The sequence below is a fragment of the Equus caballus genome, chromosome 5, assembly GCF_041296265.1.
Source record: "Equus caballus isolate H_3958 breed thoroughbred chromosome 5, TB-T2T, whole genome shotgun sequence".
Classification (NCBI taxonomy): domain Eukaryota; kingdom Metazoa; phylum Chordata; class Mammalia; order Perissodactyla; family Equidae; genus Equus; species Equus caballus.
Window position 1 is genome coordinate 83906387 of NC_091688.1, and position 19747 is coordinate 83926133.

Here is a 19747-nt window from a genome sequence, read left to right on the forward strand (position 1 = left end):
ACTTTATACCATGAGGACAAGGGGTTATATCCCAAGTATGGCACAGCAAAAGGCTAGAAGGAACCTGGACCCCTGGTGACAGGCAGGTCACTACCCTACACTATGACCTCAAAACTCCTTTCACATGAGAGAGAAATAAACTTTTTTAAGTCACTTTTGGGGTCAGGTAAGTTTCTGTTACAGCCAAATTTAGTCCTAATTGATAAAGACTGTTTGTCTTCCCTAGCTATTAACAGAAAGCCCAACTCAAGTTGATGGAAACAATGAAAGAGATTTGTTGGTCCATATAGTTCTGAAGCAACGCAAACTTTAGAGTAGGTTTGATAGGTCTGCTCAGTGATGCCATCAAAAAAACAGATTCTTTTGTCTCTCTTCTCCACCTTCCACGGGTGAGCTTCATCATAAAGCTGGCTCCTATTCAGGGAGGCACAGTGACTGCCAGCACCTGCTGGCTCCATGCTTCCCCACCCACCTTTAGGGAGTGGACATCAGTCGTCTCAAAAAAGTAAGGAAGCTTCTTTCAGGTCTTGTCCATTATTACTTTGAATCAGTCACCTGCCCATCCCTGAACCACTAACTGTAACCAGGAGGTGAATAACCCTGGAGCTACAATTGCCTAACTGCCTCCAGGCTTGCTGGGGCACTGCAGCAAACATGCAGGGGCACCATGGCATATTTCAAATTTTCAAAAAGAGCGCAGCTATGCCTGTCAGATATCACACACAATTCTACTAAAAAGTTGTTTGGATCTAACTACTTAATAAGCAAAAGTGTTAGATTGGGGGTTTTGTGGGGTTTTGATTTTTGTTTGTTTGGGTTTGGGTTTTTTTGGCCAGAGGCACCATAAAAACATTACTGAGACACTACAGGTACTGTGAACCAAGAAAGGAGCCTCTGGCCTAGAGCCTCAGACCTGGAGACAGGGGTGGAATTAGCTTCCCCCAGATTGGGTGGGCTGCACTGGGAGGTGTGGCTATACAAATGAAAACTGGGGTGGTTACTAAGAAAGGGAGGAATAGATATGGGGGAAGCAACCACAATGTCCACTAGGCCCTTGGAAGAACTAAACCCTGAATTCCTCTTAGGGGAAGAATTGTCTTTGATTAGGAAAATACAAGTCCTTTGGGGTGAAAGGTGAGACCCTTGAAGGCTTAGGGTCAGCAGGAGACAATAAAGCAAAAATGTCCTTCATTAGAAGCAACAGGAGTGTGGAGAGAGGGCAAGAAGAGAAAAGGGAGTGAGGAGAGGTCTGAACCACGAAGCAGAGCTGTCAGGTCTTTGAAGAACACCAGCGTTTAGTATTCGAGTCTAAGTGTTCGTATTACTGCACTACTCCAACCCGCCAAACTTGAGAAAAATCTATTACCCTAGGCGGAGAGGGGTTTTCAGGCAATCAAAGAACAACTGAGGTCCCTGCTTATGTTGACATGGTTTGAAAAAGGGATAGCACCTGTAAAATAATTGTGTCTCCAAATGGATCTAATTCAGTGGAAGCTGGGGCCAGAGATAACATGAAAATATAAGCTTCCTCTCCCCCCGCCCCCAAAATTGGTAGAGATTATGGAGACGTCACAGAATAGGGGTTCTCAATCCTATCTATGTATTAGAGTTTCCCGGGGAGCATTTAAAAAGAAATACAGGTATTTGCCCCATTCAAGACAAGTAAATAAAAAAATCTCTGTCGTTGGGGTCCAGAAATCTCAGTTTTTTTTAAAAGCTCCTCAGAAGCTGTAGGCAGGGTTGAGAATCACTGGCCCAGGACATTGCACAAATCAAGGAGTAGAGGTGCAAGACAGTCATATTTAGATCCTGAGGAGAAGAGAGACCCCTTAACTTAGAATGGAGGAGAGGGCTGAAGAGGAGTTGACATTGTTCCTCCTTGTCCCACTTAAACTCTTTCCGCCAAACCAGGACCGATAGAAAAGGCCTGGACTGAGTCTAGAGACCTGGGATCTAGTCCTGACTTTGCAGTGCACCACTTTTGTGTGATTTTAAGTAAATCACTTAATTGTTCATCTATCTGAGCATCTGTAAAAGAGAAGTAGGCTTGATGATTTCCAAATGCCTGCCTATTTCTCAAACTTATGATTCTTAGTTTTCTATAGAATGACATCACTTTCCCAGCACTCAGAGTCCCTTATCAACACTCACTGTCTGGCACTGTCTGACACAAAGGCCGTATCCAGAAGGAAACCAAGATTTCTCCTCCCCACTTCAGAAATGTAAAACTTGAAATGCAGAGAGCCCAGGTAACTCCCCAAACAAGAGCAGGCAAGGTAGAGATGGCTGCTTTCTTCTTAGCCATAGTTTGTAGTCATTTACAGAAGATTTTGGTTCCTTATAAAAGATATGTGGGGTCAACAGCTGTTTTCTTAAACACCAATCCATTTCTTTTTAGGGATCTTATTAATTCAGAGGAAGAATAGAAGAGTAAATGGTATGCTTATTTGGAAGTTTGATTTCTTTCTCTCTTTTTATGGTTTTTCCTCCTGTTTCCCATAAGTATCTGCTCATCTTCTAAAATATGAATAGATTTGATGGCTTTCTCCTAAAAACAGTGGTTCTCAACCAGAGGCAACTTTGCCCCCCCAGCGGATATTAGGCAGTGTCTGGAGACATCTTTGTCACAATATGGGAGATGGGAAACGGGTGCTACTGGCATGTAGTGGGTGGAGTGCAGCGATGCTGCTAAACATCCTGCAATGCACAGGACAGCCCCCACAACAAAGAATTACCGAGCCCAAAGTCAGTAGGGCTGAGGTTAAGAAACCTCATGCTAAAATATAAATGAGATTCGTCAACCCTGTTTCACAGAACTTCAACTTCTGTGCATATCACAGTTAAGGTGCGCATTCCCGATGCTTTTAGGGACAGCAGTGACTCCTGGACATCAAGTAGCCCACGCCAGCAAGACTGTTTTTCAGTGGCAGGGCATTAAATAGCTATATACAGTCCCAATATTTATTATATTTTTGTGTAACATTGTTTTCAGGCATTGGAACTGCTTAGTATATGTGGGCTAAAATGCTGTCAATGTGAAACAGTCACAGAAATTGAGTAACAAGGCAGCATGTAACTACCTTCATAGGTGCAAAGCCTCCGGGGGCCTTCAGTACCAGCCTTTGAGAGAGGTGGAGTTTGGGGTCTCTCAATTGGGGTGTTCAGGCTCCTTCACTGACAAATTCAGTGGGTGGAACAGGTTTTGTTTTGAATGTGTACATGTGTAAAAAAAAAGGTCTGAAGGACCTGTATCAACCTTTTAACAGTAGTTACCCATAGGGAAACGGGGAAGAGAAAAGAGAAAGATGGGATAGAGCAGGGAGAAAGAGGACTTCAACTTTTTTTTAATCTACTTTATTGAAATATAATTTCCATACAATAAAATTCACGAGGTTTTCAATGTGAGTTCAGTGAGGTTCGACAAATGTATGCAGTTGCATTAAGTCCAATAGAATAACTTTTCATATTTGAATCTTTTACAAGAAGCTCATATTTATAATTTTGTTTATAATTTGTATTTTTGTCTATAATTTAAAAACATGTTTTTTAGAAGAACTGTTTGAGGATATGTAATCATACCTCACCTCATTTCGTAAAAGCAGCTCGAAAAGATGCATAAAGTATAGCAAAATAACATAACAAGAAATAAAAGGGAAAGATGATGTAAAAGGGAAACAATGACTTAAATTGGAGCCGAGTTTAAAAATGCAGACCGTGAGTTCTCATTTCCTTTTACCCACAGGACAAAGTCTGTGGGACGATCAGACTGTAAACTTCCAATCAGTCAGTGTGAAAAGGGAAACTTAATCATCTTCTCTTGTATGTTTGAGGACGTCAATGAATTTAGGCTCCTGTTTAGCACATCCAATTTGCCATCCTCTCTTCTGAGTATTTATGATCGCTTCAGTGTATTTCGTAAGTTCATTGAGAGCTAAGCTCCAAATATTGTCTGCCCATGGAGGAAGCAAAAGTTACATGAGCCAAATTTTAAAGCTAAAATTATCCATGGCATTAACAAAGAGGGTGGAGGTCGACTTAAAGTAACTTGCTATGAAAGGCCAACTTACCCTGAAATCTGGGAACCAAGTGTTGTAAGACTGTGAAATCTCCTGCGTAGAGCAGGGGTTTGCTGGAACCAGCTCCTACCAGCTTAGTCGGGCCAGTTAAATTTTCAGGAATTTTGACAGCTGGTTGTTGAACATACCCATTATTAAAAATCAAATTACATAAACTTACAATGAAATAAACGTTATTAAAAACAAAGGTCATAAATATTTAAAACTCGTCACTTCCTAATTATGTTACTACATCTTACCATCAGTTGTTCTCTTAAAGTTATTTACATCTGTTGTATGTGTGTGATGGTAATATTATATAACAGCGTGCCATTGCCATCCCTTCCCAACTCCATATTCAGTAATGTCACATCGGTAACTTGAAACTGGCCATGGTGTGAATGTTTATACCACAGGAACCAGCAAATGCTACAAAACAGGGCTTTATTTATCCTTTTATTGATTATCTAGACATAAGAAAGTGAGATAGAAAATTTTAATCATGCAGATTAAACTTAAAAGTGTGTTGTGTGTGGCCATTATATCGAGGGAAAAATGAGGAAATATTCTTCCAGTATTCAAAAGCTATTATGCAATTCAGCAAAGATATTGCTCACGATATTGCCAAATAAGTGAAGTTCCAGTATATGTCTTCCTTGTTTCACTGGTCTCTCTCATTAGTGTAAACAAAAATAGCAACCAACAGCCATGTTGGAACCACACTGATTTGTCGATTGTAACTATAGGTTTGCCTCAGATACACAAACTCTGCAAAAATCAACAGAAGCATTCTGTGAGAGTCGATGGGCAATATGAAATTTACAGTCAAGAGTATTGAACATTTTAGTATTATTTATATATTATATGCTACATATCCTTTATATTGGTAAAATTTATAGTAAACTTACATGGATATATTATGCATATATTTTCCCTCACATTTACCATCACACTGCTGCCTAGACAGGAAGATCTCAGGGAACTGAACTTGTGCTAAAGACTTTTTTCCTAGCTGCCTAGCCTGAGTACACTTATGTAGAGTGATAGAATTGGAGGTCCCAATGATGATTTTCTTCGTCGTTGTAATGATAAAAGAACACTCTTATGTGGGCACAGACTCTTCCATAACCCCCAGGCGAGGCTTTCACAAATGGTCAAGCAGACTGGGCACAGAATTTTGAATGACTTACAGCAAAGCAATCACAACTATTGCAAATAAATAAATAAATTCATGTCCTACTGATGAGATAACAAAGGAATTGTTTGCTCGTTCAGAGAATGAGCTTTAATCCACCGGTGGTGGGGTCAGAGTGAACAGGCTGGGTCTGGACATCATTGCGAAGTGCGTGTTTGGTCATTTCTCGTCTGTCACCCTGGAGCCTGCCTCTCTGCTGTTCTAGAAGCAGTACAGCCTCTTCACCCACTGTCTTTTTCCATTACCAAAGGCTTTGCCCTTCTTTCGTTTTCTTAAAGAACATAATAACTGGTTTGAGGAAACCAACCCAGGTAGTCCATTAGCAAACTCGTATGGCTTCAAGGGGCCAGACTCTCTCTGTCTAAAATGCATTTAAGTGCAAACTTTTAAAAATATGTACATGTCAAATAAATTGTATCTACAGGAAAAATTAGCCCACAGGCTGCCAGTTGGTGAGCTCTGAGTCTGGTCTTTCAAGGGATATTGGCAAGGTATAGTTTAGTGTGACAGGAAAAAGGTGGGCATTTAGAGGCTGGTGTGCCTGGACCTGAATCCTGGATTTACTGTGTTAATGTATGACCTTGACCAAATTTCTGAGTTTCTCTGAACCTTGGCTTTCTCATCTGTAAAAATAGATTATTGTGAGAAACGATTGAAGAATAGATGAACCATCAATAAATAGAAGATAGCTCAATAAATGCTCCAGTTGTTTCTTGCTTTTGAATGACCCAAGGGAACCTAAAAGATCTCCAAGCCCCCAATACCTGAGGGAGTTAATTTTTGATGGTGAGATTTAGGGTGCAGGTATCTGGGGAAGCATAGCCAGTGCTTGGCCTCCATAGCCGAGTAGGCAGCTGTCCAATGTACTTACATACAAGATAGAAGAATAAAGCTAGGGAAAAATAAAACTAGAGAATGCATGGGCAGGGGTAAGAAGGGAGAGTAGGAGCCCAGGTCTTACATTCTGGAAGGGGTGCTTTGGTCTGAATTTCTTTCCTCTCCACCCCTGAAATCAAAAACATAGTCAGGACTGTGACTGACCCAGAGAAGCACCCCTCCTGCCTCCTGTGCATGCCCTGCTCCCCAGCCCTCCACAGAGCTCAGAGCAGTCCGCTAAGAGTGCGGGAGGTTTTCCCAGCCTTCCACAGAAACCGTTGTTTTTGAGGGTCCCCTCCAGAAATGGTTCATGTGACTTGTGCTTGGAGTTTGCATAAGAGAAGGAGTCTTCCCTCCTCATGTTCACGTGGGCCCTTTGACCTGTGCAAAATCAGCAGCACCAAGTATGAGAGAAAATTTGTGGAGGAAATGGTAGCTAGTTCAAAGGGAATATTTGGCATTGAAGGTTTACCCAGATTTGACTAAAAAGAGCCGTGTAACCTCATTCTTAGGATCTGTGCAGCCCATCAATTCAGAGGAGATGTTTAAAAGATGACCTTTCTCAGGTCCTGTTCATTTTGAGCTGATTCTTGGAAAGACTATAAAAAATGAAAACATGTTATAAATTCTAGAGTGTTAGGCATGGCTATGTTGGCTCAGTCTTAAAAGGACTGCCGTGGCTTGATGCCCGGTATATTGTCAGACTCTCAATAAACTCTTGATGGATGGATAAATAAATGAATGATTTTAGACATCCAATAGCGATAAGTATGCTTGAGCATCATATATTGTATATATCAATAGAATTGATAATCAGTTGCTTTTAATATCGGCTTAGTTTTTATATGTTGAGATTGGTACATTTCATAGGAAGATCAATTTTGAGGGAGCCAAAAAGGTACTCTGAATATTTCCTAAACATCTCTAAATATCTTTCGTTTCTATACACCGTCACTTCAATATTTGACCAGTAAGTCCTAAATTGTTCTGTGAAACAACCTAACCCAGGAATTTTTTTCTTTTTAATAATTTATGTAATTCAAAGAAACCATGAGTAACAAGTGGGAGCTGCCTTCCAGTCCTTTGGATGAGAAAATTCCCAGAACTGTTGGAAACTGCCGGAAATGCCTTGTTGTTAATGCAACTAGCCATGCAAATTCTCTCAGGCTGAAAGCCAGACATTTCCCACTCTGTTTTGTGACAGCTCCACTCTGGGGAGCAAGGCGGGTTCCTCCAAACCACCAGCTGTGTAACAGACCACAGTATCGTGGCCAAGATGATTCTCAGAGCCGTTTCCTCTCTCTGGAGTGCCTTCTTCACTAAGGAGCTCCCTGTGATAGGAGCGAGGTTGAGTTCGTTTTTACTGCTAGCATACCCTTCATCTGCTTGTCCTGCCTTAAATTATAGATTATCCTATCCTCAAGGCAGAGCCTTTGACAAGTTACCTTTACATCTCTTTCCTTTTCCCACCTCCCACCACCATTGTGCCTGGCCCAAAGGGAGCGCTCCATAAAGGACTGTTGAATTGAATGGACCACCAACTGTATCCAGTCTCAATAATAATTACTCTATTTTCCATAAAGTGGAATAACTCTTTTGGGAAATGACGAGTCAGAAAAGGCATTGAGAGCAGCAGTTTGACTTCTCAGATCTTCCCCTAAAGGCCAGGAGAAGTCGTGTGCATCATCCATTCTGGGGCCTCTCAGGCCTGTGTAGTGGCTGTTGAGGGTCAGCTGCCTTCTTTATCTTCTCGCTTGGGGCACGGTGAGAAGCAGGAAGTACAGCCCCTGGGGTTAAAAGAGCACTTTACACAGAGCTCTGGAGCAATACACCTCCTCCATCCTTTTTTAGAAAAAAATGTTGGAACATGGGACTAAACGGCCCAACAACCACGTTCTTGAGATATTTGAAATGATGCTCATCTTTTAACAAAGGCTTCTGTGCGTCCACAAAGGGGAAACAAAACCCGTTCCTCTGCCATGCGGTGGCTCTGTCCTGGTCCTCTGAAGCTGGAGCTGAGGTGATGCCCTGCTGGGCGGGCTCTGTGAGGACCCACAGTGCCGGTTCCAACACAACAAGGGAAAGATGTCAGAGAGAGACACAGTCTCCTGAATCTTTTCCTGTGTGTTCCCCTCTGAATGGCGAGCGCCCTGGGTTGTGTATATACATGTGTCTCCTGAAACAGCTATAAATAAATGGCAAGCTGTCTTATTCAGACAACAACAACATATGAGAGAAAGGGAAATGATCACTCTGACAGGAGAAAAGAACCCTGTTCTTTGTCCCGAAAGACAGAGACTCTTTGTGTTTAGAATAAGCACCTTTTAGCTTTTTCATGGAAAAAAAAATGCATTTTTTGTTTATCTACAGTTACCACTTCCTAAATCCTTTTCATTTCGAAAGACTACACCTGACATAGCTTTTGTATTTTTTCCTTCCCACAGTTAAGCAGAACCACTCACTGCTCCAAATGGAGCCTGTTCTATTATTAAAAGTCATTTCTTTTGGCACATTTTTTAACCTGTCTTAAAATGATAACCATGGGGCCTTGATAAATTAATTGAAAAGCTTCTCCTAAGTGACTTTAGTGGTTTTGTTAAGACATTTATTTTAAGAGTAACTCTCAGTAGAATTTATCAGTGAATTACTTTATATATTCCCAGTGTTAAATTATTTCCCCACTATGGATAATTCCTTTCCCCACAGTAATGAAAAGATGAAACTATCCTCAAATAATGCTAGGTTGGACACTGGCCCTTCTGTCAGTAATTTTAGGAATGCTCCCACCAGAAGCTATAAATTATAAATATAAGGCCCGGAAAAGAGAGAAACATTACAGTGAGGAAAAACAGCGCTTAGAATTTCATATAAATTCCATTAACTGAAGAACAACAAATCAAACACATAGGAACCAATGGGGGTGGAGAGGAGTGTTCACTCAAGGACGTGCAGGTGGGGGATGGGAGGGACCATGGAGAGAGCTGGAGCCCAAGTAAATAAAGCACACTGGGAAAGGAAATAGACGGTCTCCGTTACTCCACGGTAACGGAGGTAAGCACAACCTTGAAGATTTTATTCTGTTCCTCACTGATAAACAAGAAGTCAGCGCTGATAACAATCCTTCATAACACTTCCTCTGGAATGTACAACATTCCGTGTTTCTGCTTCATAGTCACCACCGGACATGCATGAGTCAGGCTGAGATGTGGGGAATTTGCCCAGGCTGTTCCATTGAAGGTACAGTCAGGCCTGTGAGATGTGGAATTGCCACGCTTCTTTCTCTTTCAGCTGATCTACTGAGAGCCATAGGTGATTTCTTTATCTATGGATAAAGAGTTCATGAATTATCTGTGAATTCATGAATTAAACTGGAAAACCAACTGGCAGTTATCTGGTGCTTATGAATAGTGGGAGCAACTAGCCTAAATGTGATGGACCAAGATATTTAAATTTACATAGCTCATAAAGGTTAGAACTGAGACTCAAACTCAGGTCTTACTCCAGAGTGGATGGTCTTAATGTGCCCTGTCCACACAATAATAAACAGAAGCTATTATGACTGTGTTTGTTTTTATTGGGTTTTTTTTAAAGATTTTATTTTTCCTTCTTCTCCCCAAAGCTCCCTGGTACATAGTTGTATATTTTAGTTGCGGATCCTTCTAGTTGTGGTGTGTGGGATGCTGCCACAGCATGGCTTGATGAGCAGTGCTAGGTGTCCGCCCAGGATCCGAACTGCTGAAACCCTGGGCCACTGAAGCAAGGCACGTGAACCCAACCACTTGGCCACGGGGCTGGCTCCTATTATCGTGTTTTGAAAGCAACCAAAAAGAAAGTGTGCATAAGGCATATTAAATAGAAATTCATAATAGGAGAGTGACTTGGGTCTGCATTTTTTTTCTCTTAAATATGCCTCTTCATATTATTTCTGGACATATCCATTTTATAAAGAGGGCTAAGTTGTCAATTTGCTTAAAATAGTTGGCTTTAGGAGTGTCTTTAACTTCTTAATTGCCCGCATGTTTGAGTAGATCTAAGGTTTCTCAATCAGGGCTCTAAAGAACCTACCCTGCAGGTGGTTCACTCTCTGGGCCTGTCCCTTCAGGGAGCAGTTTAAATTAAAAAGTGCAGGAAAGATGTCCAGTCAAGTCCTGTAGCTACACCAAACTGTAACCGTGTCATAATAGGATTTCATATGAAAAGAGAATTAATGGTACCACAGGAGAATGAATAATAAGTACCAACTGTGTGCAGCAAAGTAGATGTTATGGTAGTGTGTAGCAGAGATCTGCGGCTATAGAGGTCAGGAAGGAAAGCAGAGTAAGATGATTAATCAAGGTTTCAAGTTGCACAGATCTGGGCTTGAATCCACCTGTGTGGCCTTGGGCAAGTTATTTCACCTCTCTAAGTCCAGTTTCTTCATCTATAAAATGGGAATTTTGAGATTATGTAATAAATGTAAAATGTTTAGCACGGCGCCCTGCTTGTACTTATTCTAATGTAATTATCTATTTGTCTGACAGTCTCCAACATTAGACTGTGATCTCTTCAAAAACTACATCTATGTCTTGCTCATCTTTGTGTCTCTCAGCCTTTGATATAGTACTTAAGCTCCTCCCCATGTCTGATTTTTCCTCCTATGTGAAGGATATTCCATTGTCAGGTTACTCCTGGCCTCTCTCAGCCCTTGACATATTCCATACTAGGAGAAGTGAATGGTTTACCTGATTCACTAGTCAGGAGGGGCTTACTATGTGCCACTCTTCATGTTCTCTTGGGAATGAATTTTCTACCAGAAGCATGCAGTTTCTTCTCCTCTTTCGTACCATAAATCTTACTGTCCAATGCCACCAGGACTGAGTGGGCAAATCTACTAACTCTGGGGTCTAGTAATATGAAACATATTTCCACACAAATATTGAAGGGTAAATGGGGACCTGGCTGGAAAGGTGGATTAAAACCAGATTGTGGAAAAGATTGTTAGACCTTCATGGCATGACATTTCAGCAGATGCCTTAAAACATGTGGATATTGATAAAGAATAGAAAGAGTTTACGTAACTAAGCCCAAAATAATATTTGTTTTTGTTTTCGGTATTTGGATATTTTTGTTGTGTGTGTGTGGAGGAGTGTATTATTTTTTGGGTCTTTGTCTTGATTTGTTGAGGAGAAGAGGATCGGGTATCAATAATTTAAATTTTGTTCAGAGTTCATTTTTCAGTTATTTTTAAAGTTATTTCATACTAAGGCATTAATAAACCTGTCATTTGATGAATAGACCTGCTAAATCGGCTTCTGTCCAAGTGTGGTCCAAAGACCATCTGCCTCAGAATTACTTGGAGAGCTTCAGAATGCAAATTTCTCTGCCTCACTTCAAATCTGCCAGACCAGAGTCTGTAGGGGCGAGGCCTAGGAATGTGAGTTTAACATTCTCCCCACGTGATTTTTATGCTTATTGTATGAAGGGCATCACTTGCCAACAGACAGGTGAATTCACTTTAAATGTACCTACAAGAGGGGGTGTGTGTGTGTGTATTTATAACAAAGTCAGATTATTGCCCACTCTGATGACTGCTTTGGTCCTTTTTTCCTATAGACCAGGGCAGCCCTGCTTACTTGGCCAAGAATATCATCAAAACCCCAACTGGGCCTTTTGTATATGTGGCCATTTTGTGTCTTACTGATAGGTCTTATGAACAAAAATTAGAAAAATTATAGACAGTTTTAAAACCTTTTTAAAATTAGAGATAAACACATACTTTTCAAAGAACAACAAGAACCCTTGCAGTTCTTGCAATGAATCAGGTTTTCCTTTTCTGATTCTTTTTTTTTTTTTCCTGCTTCTTCTTCTCCCCAAAGTCCCCTAGTACATAGTCGTATATTCTGGTTGTGCTCTGACACCGCCTCAGCATGGCTTGCTGAGCAGTGCTTGGTCCGTGCCCAGGATCTGAACCAGCAAAACCCTGGGCCACCAAAGTGGAGCACGCGAACTTAACCACTTGGCCACAGGGCCAGCCCCTCCTCTTCTGATTCTAAGTGAAGAGGTAATAGACAGGAACCTCAACATGGAGGAATGTTCTTAGGCATCAGTTGCAAGCTTATCTGCCATCGCCCTGCCTTCCTTCTGTTTGAAAGTGTGGCGAGACACCTGTTTAAGCCTGCTTTGTTTCTCTTTATAGATCATGCAACAGATGAGTGACCACCGCTACGACAAACTCACTGTGCCTGATGACATTGCTGCAAACTGTATATATCTAAATATCCCCAGCAAAGGCCATGTCTTGCTACACCGAACCCCGGAAGAGTATCCAGAAAGTGCAAAGGTAAAAAAAAAAAACAAGCTTCCTGGCCACTGCAGCTGGGTTGGCCTCCCTGACAGCCTTCCTGCCTGGGGGGTTTTCATGATGGTGTGACAAATAACAGGGGCTTCCTTTCCTCTCCACACATCAAATCATTCAGAAAGCAGAAAGGATAATATAGTTTAGGGCACAAGGAAAGTTTGTTTAACTCACTCTTCTCCTTCATGTCCTTGGTCACTAATGCATGCACAGTAATGGAGATGATCACGCCGGGTGTTCAGAGCTTTTCAAAAAGTCCTTGAATCATACAAGTCAGTGCTCCAGCTCTGATCAAATGTACTGCCCCACACTCACATACTCTTTATGCATAGAGACCTCCAATTAGATGGTCAACTGTATCATTATTTTCTGACAAATCAGAGCTTCCCTTCATCAGAAGGTCATTTGTTTCTTAAGGCGGAGAAGTATGAATGACCCAAAGAGGTGAGTGCCCTTATCAGGGCTGCAAAAAGAAGGGCTTTTAGGCTGCACATTCTAGGTAGTGAAGGATCAAAAGGATAGAGCAGGAAAAAGTACAGTACACTTAGAATCAGCCAACTGGTGCCTCTAAGAGTCTCTGCCTTTGTGTTCCAGCAAGGGCATTGCCCCTCTATACGGAATTCTTCCTGGTCTGAGACCCCCTTTCTTGTCTTTCGGGGCACTCTGTAGTCTCATCTGTGTACTTTAGTAATTTCAATTTAATCCCACCGAGCAGATAGGAAGTTCTTATCCACAGATCCTTCAAGTGTCCATATCTTTTTTAGGCATTTGGGCGTCTTCGTCTCTGGCCAGAGGAACAAGATATTTATACTAAGCATTACTGAAGAGCCTTTAGTAATAACTGATCTTAATTGTTTCACATCTTAAGCTTTAAAAATTTTAAAAAATATTTTATGCCATCTTTTAAGAATGCAATGCTGTATAATTACCAGGCTTACTTTCATAATCAGTCTCCCTCTTGACAGATAAAAGGAGAAGGGTGGGGGCTATGTAGATAATTTCTGTTTCCATGGCTGAAAGTGTGAGCATGAGGAAAATATAGAACTCCTGACCCCACACTGGGGCTTAACCAGCCCTCATACTTTAACGTGCATCAGAGTTGTTGAAAATACAGGTTCCTGGGCCCCCACCCTAGAATCTGCAGCATCAACAGACACCCGGGTCATAGAACTCACTTGGAGAAACACAGCTCTGGATTCTTCATGCCTCTTGAGCCACATGGGTCATCTGACAACGAGACGATCATTAACTGCTTCTGCGTTCAGCCCTGTGTCTGTCAACAATAACTATAAAACATCCATGTTGACTGAGGGCTTCCCCTGTGCCAGGCACTGAGTTCAACATGCTACATGCATTCTCTTATTGACTTCACAACAGCCCTGTGGGGGCGCTGTTATTCTTCCACTCTCACAGAAAAGTAGTCTGAGGCTGGGGGCGATGTCACTTGACTAAAGTCACACTTTAAATAGTAAGTTGACAGAACTGCTTTTGGAACCCAACTTTGTCCAGCTCCAGCACTCTTAATTAACCACTGTACCAAATTTTAAGGAACAAAGTGCTTCCTAAAGAAGCATGGTAGATTGTTTTTAGACACCATGTTTTCAAGTGATTTTGTTTTCCAAAAATGTGCTTCGTTTGATCATCAGAGAAAAATCTGTGGACTGTTAAGTGTTGACACATGCCTTCTATTAGTGTCAAAAGATGCTATAAAATTCACACCTGTAATTTAAAAACAGTTTGACCTGAAATACTTCACTTAAATTCTATTTTGTCAAGTTTTTCCAACGGCATTGGTAAGGAAAGAAACCTAAGTATAGCTGAGAGGGTTTTAAAGTGTGGAGAAAGAGTAATATTCAGACTGAAAACACGGCCACCAACTTTCGGGTATCACTTAATCTAGCAATGACAACGGCAGAGTGAAGGCATCTCTAGTAACAACCACATTTCTGACACATCTTTGGCTTTGAGGTTAAAGCATAGAGCTCGTGGTTAACCAATGCTGCTAGTTCTATGGGTATGGCTGTGGGCATGTGTGTGGTCTCAATTGCATGCATCTCTTGGGGTTAAATGAGTGAAAAGCCTAAATTCACAAGCCAAATTAATTCTCTATACCAGATGGGGAGGAGGGGGTAAGACAGGCAGAAACATAATCCTTCTACTCTACCTTTCCTTGATTCCTGCCGTAGGTTTATGAAAAGCTGAAGGACCATATGCTGATCCCCGTGAGCCATTCTGAAATGGAAAAGGTGGACGGGCTGCTCACCTGCTGCTCCATTTTAATTAACAAGAAAGCAGACTCCTGAGTCGCAGTCCCTCCCTCATAGCTGGCAGCACTGCGCTCACAGGCCGATAACTGTACCCACTCCTTTCGTTCTCGTTGACAATCTGCTGTGCCACTGTGCCACTAACTCTGGTTTAGGGAAGTTTAATTCTCAGTTTAATTGCTTCGTTCTGTACCCTCTCCTCCCTCCCCTCACAGTGGTACCCAAGCTATGGATTTGCTAAATGAATTAAGCAATTTAGAAAATATAGAGCTAATGAATTATTGAAATGTGATTAATAATAGTAAGGAAACACTCATTTTGGTGTTTGTACTATCAGTGTGAAATCATTTAGTTGCCAATATATGCTGAAGTATGTCTTCTTGATCAGTCAGATAAGTTGGGTCTTTTTTTCTCTGTATCATTAATCATCTTTGGTTCCTGTGAAATTCCCTGGTCCATGGATCCCCCCCTTTCCCTCTTTTTTCTTTCTGAACTCTGGAGACTTTCTTTCCAGTTACTTTCCTTTGCCTTTTCCATTGCTGTCACAGTCACCTTGGCCTTGGGTAAAATGCAGGGTGAAATGCCTTCTGGATAACTTGCTGCAAGTCCACCCTGCCTGCCATTGGTCTCCTCTCCCTCTTGACATCTTTTGCCACCATCCCCACTCTCCCCCAGAGGGGCAAATGGGCCCCCCAGCAGAACTGAACTGTGACCAAAATCAGAGCGACTGTTTGGGGGAGAATTAACTACACAGAGGCACATCCTGATGGGGTTTGTTCCAGAAATCTAAATTCCAGAAGAAGTAGGGCACCACACCTAGGAAGGTAAATTTGGCTTCACATGTTTGCCAGGGGATCGTAGATCAAGAAGCTTGGAAACACCCCGTGGGTACAACATGTTAGAAAGTCTTTAAGTCACATTCCATGAATTTTTGCTTCATTACTAGCCATATCCAGACCTTGGGGAATAGTCTTATTTTTTCCTTCAGCTCCTTTCTGTTTTCCCCCATCATGACTCACCCTATTTCCAGCCTTCTATTCCCTGCAGTTATCCTGGTCTAGCAAAGTTATTTCTTTCAAAATAGACATCACATCTAAAAATGTTTATTGATGGTCTAGTGCAAGCCAGATGGAGCATGTTCAGGAAGTGATCAGCTTGGTGCTTGAAACCAACCGCAGATAATGAACAGTTCTGCTTTCAAATATCCATGAATATTTACTGTGGAATTCAATTAAGACTTCTTTCCTCTTTAGCCTTCAAATTACACGACCTTAAACTTGCAAAGAACAATCCCGCAGGGATGGGAGAGATCATTGTCTTCTACTTAAACCTGAAAGAATCAGCCTTTTAAAGCAAGCCAGGGAAATGGTACTTTCGAAGGAATGGTGACTGATCCAGGCATGTTATCAAACTTCCTGGTCATCTCTACGTTTCCTGTATTGCCTGTGGCTTGTTTAAGATTAAGAATCAGGGAGATTAAGAAATACTGCTTCAAGCTTTGCTCTGCTCACCTGTGTGTTTGTTATCAAACATTTCTTATGTTTGGTGACCAAGAGAGAATGATTTTCATTAATTTCATCTCCCCCTTAGCAAATGGAAATGATAAACGTCTGAGAAAGCCAAGACATCCTTAACCACTATCTGCCTTTTTCATTTATTTGATGGTTTTATGCCAGACTTTGAAGAAATTCCTTCTCTTCCTTTTTGCTTAACTTTAAAATTTGTGGGGCTGGCCCAGTGGCACAGCAGTTAAGTTCACACGTTCCACTTTGGTGGCCCAGGGTCTGCCGGTTCGGATCCCGGGTGCAGACATGGCACCGCTCATCAAGCCATGCTGTGGCAGGTCTCCCACATATAAAGTAGAGGAAGATGGGCACGGATGTTAGCTCAGGGTCAGTCTTCCTCAGCAAAAAGGGGAGGATTGGTGGCAGATGTTAGCTCAGGGCTGATCTTCCTCAAAATACAATAAAATAAAATTCATTTCACATGCAAATGTCTAATTATATGCATCCTATGAATGAATCATATCTTGACCACTGTCATATTTCCAACTGTCTCATTGTGGGTGAATAATATATTTTTACCAGAGAGAATGAATGTTACCCACATGCCAAGTTAATAAAGAAAAATTGTCCCCTGCAGTGATGGTTGCCCTTTTAGGTTAAATCTGGCCCTGTGCTGGCAAAAGCAGAAAGTCTCCTTGTGAGAGTTCATCTCAAAAACAACCATGGGAAAACTACCCCAATCCACCAGTTTAGGCCTAATATTAAAGTTAACTGACAAAATTTCCGTTATCTTTTCTTCTATCCTTCCACATTAAAGAACTTTCCTCTAGTGGGTTTAGTCAATTGCAAATGAATAGATTTTTTGGGGAACAATTTGTTCTACAGAAGCCTGTTTTTCACTTTTCTTTACTTCTTTCCCTTTTGCCTTTGTCTCAAGAAATCACTTAGAGTCTGTGTGCCTCTTCCACAGAATCTTACTCTGCACTGCTGCGTCAGCTGCTAGACTGGCTTCTTTGGACTCCGTATGTGATAGGATGATGTGAAGATCTAAAATATTACTTCTTTGATGTTCTCATCAGCATAACATTATCTTTGAAGAGGAAAGATAACCCTCTTGTCTATTGTGATGTGTAAGGGTAGATACACTAACGGAAACTGCTTTTCAACATTATAAACATATTATAATATCTATTTAAGTAAGTAAAAGTTGAGTCAGAATTACTTGGCCAGTAAGACTCAATTTAATAAAGATAATATAGAGAAAGTACATTATTTAGCATTATTTCTCCAAATATGATGGATTGCTATAGAAATCAGCAGGCAGAGCCCTCTAATGTGTATTGATTGCTCTTTTAAGCTACTGTGAACAGATTACTAAGACCATCTCTTCATCTCTAAGGCAGGAAGATAGTCCATAGATGAATAATGTGACTTATATAGAGTTGCATGTTAGACTTTGTCATTATTTACTCTTTAACATTCTACAGACCTCAGACATGATTTCCACATGGTGTTAGATTCGTGCATTTTATTTTACTGACCATCTTCTTCCAGCCAATGTATGGTTATCCACTCTGTGTGCCAAAACCAGTAATGCCTTTCACGGCCCTTTAGTCCAGAGAAGTCCTGCACTGATTTTAGTCTCTTGCTGTCCTGATCCTACAAGTGTACCAATCATGATGGAATAAAGTGTGAGTTGTACTGTGATCAACAGCGTATGTCTTTTTTTTGCAATAGAAACTGCTGAGGTGAATGAAGTCGCCGTTTCCTTGCTATCAGAGATGGGAAGTTTTCTCTCTTGTACTATGAGCTGTGGAATTAGAAATACTGTACCTGTAAATTGGCTACCATCATAAAGCTTGAATTCAAATAATATTTGCAGTGGTACTTCATGCTTCAGGTACTTAGAAAGGATGCATACTCTCCATGCTAGGTCAGGAGATCTTGATTTCACATATGCTCCTCCTTCAAAAGGCTTCCCTTGGGCCCAGCCCCATGGCCGAGTGGTTGAAGTTCCATGAAATCCACTTCAGCACCCTAGCTTCACAGGTTCACGGGCACAGACCTACTCCACACACCAACCACACTGTGGAGGTGTCCCACATACAAAAAAATAGAGAAAGATTAGCACAGATGTTATCTCAGGGTGAATCTTCCTCAGGGGGAAAAAAAAAGGCTTCCCTTCTTCCCTTAACTCATAACTCTGGTCAGCACATTATATGGCTCGGTTATGGAGGCAGCTGATCAATCTTTTTCTTCCTTCATGCAAGAGTTTGGTTTTGGTTTTTGCTTGTTTTACAGTAAGTGTCTTTTAGGAAACTTGAAAGTCTTTTTAATGAGGGTTTTTATTTCCAACAATTTTTTTTTAACTGAAAGTAGCTTTATTGGCTTCTTTTTCAAGTTGTAAAAATAACTGCTCACTGTAAAAATAAAATTCACACAATACAAAAGAATCTATAAACACAAAAGTAAAAAGAAAAAATTAACCCAAATTTCATCACCTAGAGATAGCCACTATTAACATCTCAGAGAATATCCACATATCTATGCATAGGTGCAAATATGGAATAATTTTGCATAATCCTGCTGTTCTGTAGCTTGCTTCCTTCACTTAGCAATATATTGTGAGCATCTCTCCATGTCAGTAGGTATAGACTTACATCATCAGTGTTAATAGCCCTGAATATTCCATGACACCGTTGTCGAAGTGGCTCTTTCTAGTTTATCTGGAGTGTTTATATCACAGATGTTTGGTATGCCCACATTGCTGGGGCCTTCAAGCTGTTGAAAATATGCTGCTTATAAGGTTTTACACACACCCAGAGTTAGTCCAATCTGGTATCTTCTTATTGTAACTGAATGGTATATGCAAATGCTCACCAGAAGCACAGACCAGTACTAAAATTCTTGGGAGAGGTCATTGATTTAATCACACTGCCTCAGTTGATGGTGCATTGGTTAGTTCTCCATTGTTTAGACTGGCATGGATATGGGTGATGAAGCTACAAAATGCCAACAGTCAGCCCTGCAAACCTGTTCTGGGCCCCCATAGCAGATGGAACCCCTCCACATAAGTGCCAGAGGGCCCCACACAGAGGAGGGGGAGACACTTATTAAAGGAAGAGTTGGCAAGGGTCCCCTGACTGATTTTCCTCACAGCGTTCCAGAAGAATGGAGGAAGGAAAGAATGAGGAAAATCCCCTCTCGTGACAAGCTGCAGATTCTGGAAATGGGAATTTTGCTGAACAAAGAATGCTGGTCAACAGTAGTTTTAGACAAGTGAGCACATGTTTAACAAGTGCCCACACCCTGCCAGCTCCGGGTTCAGCTCCTGTCTTTCGAGAGCCCACAGTCTGGGAGAGGCACAGACGATTATGACACAACAGAAGGTAAGGTAAGAACTAAAAAGAACAGTGCCGTAGAGGTTCCTACGGAGGGGAGACCAGACGGAGGAATCAGCATTTGAACTTGGCTTGGAAGGACGGCGCTGGCTTCATTAGGCTGGATGTGAGTGCAGG

At 41.4% G+C, this 19747-nt stretch overlaps 1 protein-coding gene across 7 annotated transcripts in view; it reads left to right on the forward strand.

The window, feature by feature from the left end:
* DDAH1 (dimethylarginine dimethylaminohydrolase 1) overlaps positions 1-17936 on the forward strand; it is a 125132-nt gene extending 107196 nt beyond the window's left edge. For all 7 annotated transcript variants that reach the window (XM_070268754.1, XM_005610458.4, XM_023641741.2 and 4 more), the window contains exons 5-6: positions 12302-12445; positions 14647-17936. In XM_070268754.1, the coding sequence (XP_070124855.1) occupies positions 12302-12445; positions 14647-14763 (261 nt within the window). In that variant the 3' untranslated portion in view covers positions 14764-17936. The remainder of the gene's footprint in view (positions 1-12301; positions 12446-14646) is intronic.
* The last annotated feature ends 1811 nt before the right edge of the window (positions 17937-19747 follow it).